At 62.4% G+C, this 5,788-nt stretch overlaps 2 protein-coding genes across 2 annotated transcripts in view; both read left to right on the top strand.

The window, feature by feature from the left end:
- WIZ (WIZ zinc finger) overlaps nucleotides 1-2,993 on the top strand; it is a 27,848-nt gene extending 24,855 nt beyond the window's left edge. The window contains 3 exon segments of the mRNA XM_027705380.1: nucleotides 1-409; nucleotides 1,306-1,501; nucleotides 2,816-2,993. The exon segment at nucleotides 1-409 is cut by the window's left edge and continues 18 nt beyond it. Coding sequence (XP_027561181.1) covers nucleotides 1-409; nucleotides 1,306-1,501; nucleotides 2,816-2,978 — 768 coding nt within the window. The 3' untranslated portion in view covers nucleotides 2,979-2,993.
- Nucleotides 2,994-5,390: 2,397 nt separating this feature from the next.
- The window catches only part of AKAP8L (A-kinase anchoring protein 8 like), a 13,607-nt gene continuing 13,209 nt past the window's right edge, over nucleotides 5,391-5,788 (top strand). Inside the window, 1 exon segment of the mRNA XM_027705383.1 lies at nucleotides 5,391-5,455. Coding sequence (XP_027561184.1) covers nucleotides 5,446-5,455 — 10 coding nt within the window. The 5' untranslated portion in view covers nucleotides 5,391-5,445.

Here is a 5,788-nt window from a genome sequence, read left to right as displayed (position 1 = left end):
TGCTGCGAGCTGTGTGGGCTGTACTTTGAGAACCGCAAGGCCCTGGCCAGCCACGCCCGCGCCCACCTGCGGCAGTTCGGGGTGACGGAGTGGTGCGTGAACGGTTCCCCCATCGAGACCCTGCGCGAGTGGATCCGGCACCGCCCGCACAAGGCCGGCGCCTACCGCAGCTACATCCAGGGGGGGAGGCCCTTCTCCAAGAAATTCCGCAACTCCGCCCACGCCCGGGAGCCCCGGGGCGGCCCCCTGGCCCTGCAGCCCCCCGGGGTGGCCTTCCTGGGCAAGGGGCTGCCCGGGGAGCTGCCCCACGGCGACGGGAAGGGGCTGGACGGGCACGGGGAGAGGCCCCTGGTCACGTCCCCGCTGTCCCTGGTCAAGGTGGAGGAGCACCAGCGCTCCAACATCAGCAGTGAGTGTGGGATCAGGCGGGAATTCTAGAGGGGGGGGGCGTGGGGGGCTTGGAAAAGGGGTGGGAGAATCCCTGCGGGAAGGGCACTGGGGTGTGGGAGAATCCCTGTGGGAGAGGGAATGGGGTCTGGGAGAATTCCTGGAGGAAGGGAACTGGGGTGTGGGAGAATTCCTGGAGGAGAGGGCACTGGGGTGTGGGAGAATTCCTGGAGGAGAGGGCACTGGGGGCTGGGAGAATTCCTGGAGGAGAGGAAACAGGGGGCTGGGAGAATTCCTGTGGGAGAGGGAATAGGGGTCTGGGAGAATCCCTGCGGGAAGGGCACTGGTGTCCGGGAGAATCCCTGGAGGAGAGGGAGCAGGAGTTTGGGAGAATCCCTGCAGGAGGGGGCACTGGGGTCTGAGAGAAGGGCACTGGGATCTGGGAGAACCCTGGAGAAAAAAAGTCCCTGCAGGAGAGGGAACAGGGGTCTGGGAGAATCCCTGGAGGAGGGGGAACAGGAGTCTGGGAGAATCCCTGGAGGAGAGGGAACAGGGGTGTGGGAGAATCCCTGTGGGAAGGGCACTGAGGTGTGGGAGAATCCCTGCAGGAGAGAGAAAAGGAGTCTGGGAGAATCCCTGCAGGAGAGGGCACTGGGGTCTGGGAGAATCCTGCCGGGAAGGGCACTGGGATGTTGGAAAAGGATTGGGAGAATCCCTTCAGGAGAGGGAACAGGGGTCTGGGAGAATCCCTGCAGGAGAAGGAACAGGAGTCTGGGAGAATCCTGCCGGGAAGGGCACTGGGATGTCGGGAAAGGATTGGGAGAATCCCTGCAGGAGACGAAACTCCCCTGCAGGAGAGGGCGCAGAGGTCTGGGATAATCCAACCCCCCCAATCCCGATTTTTCCCGTGTGTCCCAGAGTTCGAGCGGAGGCAGGCCCGGCCCCTGGACGCCGCCCTGCACCGGGGGGAGGAGGAAGGGGCAGAATTCCAGCAGAAGTTGGAGGAGCCGCGGCCGCCGCCGCCGAGGGTGCGCCCGGTGCCCTCCCTGGTGCCGCGCCCGCCCCAGACCTCCCTCGTCAAGTTCGTGGGGAACATCTACACCCTCAAGTGCAGGTGGGAGCATTCCCGATCCATAGGGAGACACAGGGACCAACAGGGAGGCACAGGGAGGCACAGGGTACACAGGGAGCCACAGGGAGACACAGGGAGCCAAAGGGATACACAGGGATACACAGGGATACACAGGGAGCCACAGGATACACAGGGAGCCACAGGGATACACAGGGAGACACAGGGATACACAGGATACACAGGAAGCTACAGGGATACACAGGGAGCCACAGGGAGCCACGGGGAGACACAGGGATACACAGGGAGACACAGGGAAACACAGGGAGACACAGGAGTACACGGGGATACACAGGGATACACAAGGATACACAGGGTACACAGGAAGCTACAGGGATACACAGGGAGCCACAGGGATCCACAGGGAGACACAGGGAGCCAAAGGGATACACAGGGAGACACAGGATACACAGGGAGCCACAGGGATACACAGGGAGTCACAGGGAGCCAAAGGGATACACAGGGAGACACAGGGATACACAGGATACACAGGAAGCTACAGGGATACACAGGGAGCCACAGGGATACACAGGGACACACAGGGATCCACAGGGATGCACAGGGAGACACAGGGAGCTACAGGGATACACAGGGAGACACAGGGAGCCAAAGGGATACACAGGGAGACACAGGGATACACAGGAATACACAGGGATCCACAGGGATGCACAGGGAGACACAGGGAGCTGCAGGGATACACAGGGAGACACAGGGATACACAGGAAGCCCGACTACCCCAGCCCTCTTTTTGGGGCGCTTGGAGGCTCTGGGTGTCCCTGTCCCCCCCATATCCCAACCCTAATTCCCGTTATCCCTCAGCTTCAGAGGTTCTGGGTGTCCCTGTGTCCCTAATCCTGGATCCCAGCCCTCATACCCATTATCCCTCAGCCTCTGAGGCTCTGGGTGTCCCTGTATCCCAACCCTAATTCCTGTTCTTCCTCATCTCTGGCTATCCCTGTATCCCTAATTCCCATTCTTCCTCAACTCTGAGTATCCCCGTGTGCCAACCCTAATTCCCGTTCTCCCTCAACTCTGACTATCCCTGTATCCCATCCCTAATTCCCAATATTCCCCCTCATCTCTGGCTATCCCTGTATCCCTAACTCCCATTCCCCCTCAGCTTCAGAGGGTCTGGGTGTCCCTAATCCTGGATCCCATCCTTAATTCCCATTCCTCCTCAGCCTCCCAGGCTCTGGATGTCCCTGTATCCTAACCCTAATTCCCAACATTCTCCCGGCCGCCTCCTCCCCGTTTTCCGGGAGTCTCTTTCCCACCGGCGCCGCGGCGTTGTGTCGGCAGGTTCTGCGAGGTGGAATTCCAGGGCCCGCTGTCGATCCAGGAGGAGTGGGTCCGGCATCTCCAGCGGCACATCCTGGACATGAATTTCTCCAAGGCGGATTCGCTGCGGAGCGAGGCCCCGGCGCCCCCCGAGCCCCCCTCGGCCCTGGCCGAGGCCCAGTAGCGCCGATTCCGGACCCGGCACGGGGACATCCTCCATCCTCACCCCCCCCCCTTCCCGCTCCCACCGTCTCCCGGAGTTTTTGGGAAAAGGGGGCGGGGGAGGGGCCCGATCGCTGCCTTCGCCCCTCCGGAGCGTCCCCCCCTCCGATCCCGGGGGGGGGCCACAATCCCGGCCACAATTCCCGGCCACAAGCACTACATGGATCGCGGGGCGGAGCCTCGGGAATCCCCCGGGATCCGCCGCCGCATCGGGGCGGGAACGACTCGACGCCGGGACGGGGGGGAGCGGGGGGAGGCTGAACTTCTCCCCCCCCCTCCTTCCTCGCTTCCCGAAATCCGTGTTTTTTTAACCCAAAGAACAAACGGTGTCGCCTTTCCCGGTGGCGATCGGGGCCGGAGCCGGGGGCCGGAGGGAATTCCGGGCGCGTTCCCGGAAAACGCTGTGGATTTTGTACATGACCCTTCGAGTTCCTGTATATTCGAGTTTTTTCCATAGGCGCCGGTCGGATTTAGTGGCGCGTAGATGTCGGAATCCCTCGGTTCCGGGGTTGCATGTTCCCAAAATCCCCCCTTTTTCCCGCACCAAAACGCCGCCGCCTCCCTCCCGCCCTTCCCACCGGATTCGCCGCCCTCCTCCCGCCGCCCATTCCCGGGGATTTCCCCGCGGGGGAGCGGCGGGCGAGACCCACCAGTGGGAACTGGGAAATCCCTGGGGAATTCCGGCATTCCCACCCGGAACCGGCCGTGGCGGCGCCGGGAGGATTCGGCTCAGTTTTCCCCCTTTTCCCGTTTTTTTTCCCGGTTCCACCGTTGCTTTGTTGTTTTTTCCCGGTTTTTTCCTCGTCCCAGCTCCATAGACCCGACTTTTTTAAACTCTAGACTTGTGTAGAAATAAGGAATATTCATTTTTATTTGGGAATCCCGAAACTTCCGAATTTCGGAGGGAATTTTAACGGATAAATATTTTTTTTTTCATCTTTTTTTTCTTTTTTTTTCTTTTTTTTTCTTTTTTTTTTTTTTTTTTATTTCCACTTTTTCGGGACGTTTCTGGTGATTCCTGTACCCGGGAGTGTGGGACGATGGATTAAATTGTTCTGGAAATGAAGCCTTGGGGGGAGAACGGAGTCTCTGGATACCCGGAATGTCGGGATGGGGCGTGGGGATGGGGGTCTGGGGGGGTCAGTGTGGGTTTAGGGCTGGGATGTGGGGACACGGATTGGGATGAGGCCACATCTCAGGGATGTTGGGATCTGGATGTGGCCGTGTTGTGGGATGTGGGGAATGTTGGGATTGGGATGTGGCCGTGACCCCGGGAAAAAATGGACACTGGGATCAGGGTGTGGCCTTGATCCCGGGAAAAAATGGACACTGGGATCAGGGTGTGACCGTGACCCTGGGAAAAAGTGGACACTGGGATCAGGGTGTGACCGTGACCCCGGGAAAAAATGGACACTGGGATCAGGGTGTGGCCTTGACCCCAGGGAAGAGGACGCTGAGGTCGGGATGTGACCTCGTCACCTGGATTGAGGGGACACGGATTAGGATGAGGCCACGTCTCATGGAGGTTGGGACCTGGATGTGACCTGGGACACGGGGACATGGATCAGGACAGAGCCGTGTCCCCAGGGAAGGGGGGCAGGAGGCTGGGACACATCCCTGTCCCCTGGGAATGGTGACATTGGGATGTCGGGATTTGTCCGTGTCCCATGGGAATGGTGACATCGGGATGTCGGGATCTGTCCGTGTTCCCTAGGAATGGTGACATTGGGATGTCGGGATCCGTCCGTGACCCCTGGGAATGGTGACATCGGGATGTCGGGATCTGTCCGTGACCCCTGGGAATGGTGACATCGGGATGTCGGGATCTGTCCCTGATCCTTGGGACAGGGGGACACGAGGGGTGGGGCCCCTCAAGACACACCCCATGATGGCCACGCCCACGGGTGACACACGTGGGGGGGTCCCTCGTGTGTCCCCCACCAAACGTGACACACACGTGACACGGGTGACACACACGTGACACACACGTGACACAGGTGGGTGACCCCGCCCTCCCCCGGGCGTCCACGTGGGGGCGACCCGCACGCTCCGCCCACGGGGCGTGGCCACCGCACCGCCAGCCAATGGGAACCGGCGCCGCTGCCGGAGGGGGCGTGGCCAGCGCAGAAGGCGCGCCTCCCGCGCTATTGGTCCTAAGCCGGCTCAGCCCGCCCCCACACCGACCAATCACAAGAGCGGAGCCACGGCGGCCACGCCCACCTGTCAGCTGACATCCGCGTCCGCCAATCGCCGAGCGGGGAGGGCGGTGAGCGACAGCCGCCGCCCGCCAATGGGAGGCGCGATTCGCGCGGCGCGGGCCGCGGGCCAATGAGCGCGGGGGAGGCGGGGCGGCGCGGCCAATGGGAGCGCGGGGGCGGGGCCCGCGCGACGCCGTTACCGCCCGGGAAGGAGGAGGCGGCGCCGCCATCATGAGCTACGGTGAGGGGGGGGGGGACACCGGGGGGGCCGTGAGGGACCGGGGGGGGCACCGGGACATGGCGGGGGCTCTGAGGGGCCGGGGGGGGGGGGGGGGCCGGGGGGTTGGGGGGTGTCCGTGAGCGGGGGGACCGTGAGGGACACGGCGGGGCCGGGGATGGACCCGAACCCGCGCCACGGCCCGGGAGGAGCCTCCGAGCACCGTCCGGGCCCTCCCAGTTTTGACCCGGACTGGGACAGGAGGGACAGATCCAGCTCTTGATGGGAATGGAACAGGGACAGACCCAGATCCTGATGGGACAGACCCAATTCCTGATGGAATGGGAACAGGACAGA

This window comes from Neopelma chrysocephalum, unplaced genomic scaffold (genome assembly GCF_003984885.1).
Source record: "Neopelma chrysocephalum unplaced genomic scaffold, ASM398488v2 Primary Assembly neopelma1_328, whole genome shotgun sequence".
Lineage (NCBI taxonomy): Eukaryota > Metazoa > Chordata > Aves > Passeriformes > Pipridae > Neopelma > Neopelma chrysocephalum.
This window is presented reverse-complemented; position numbering and strand designations above follow the sequence as displayed.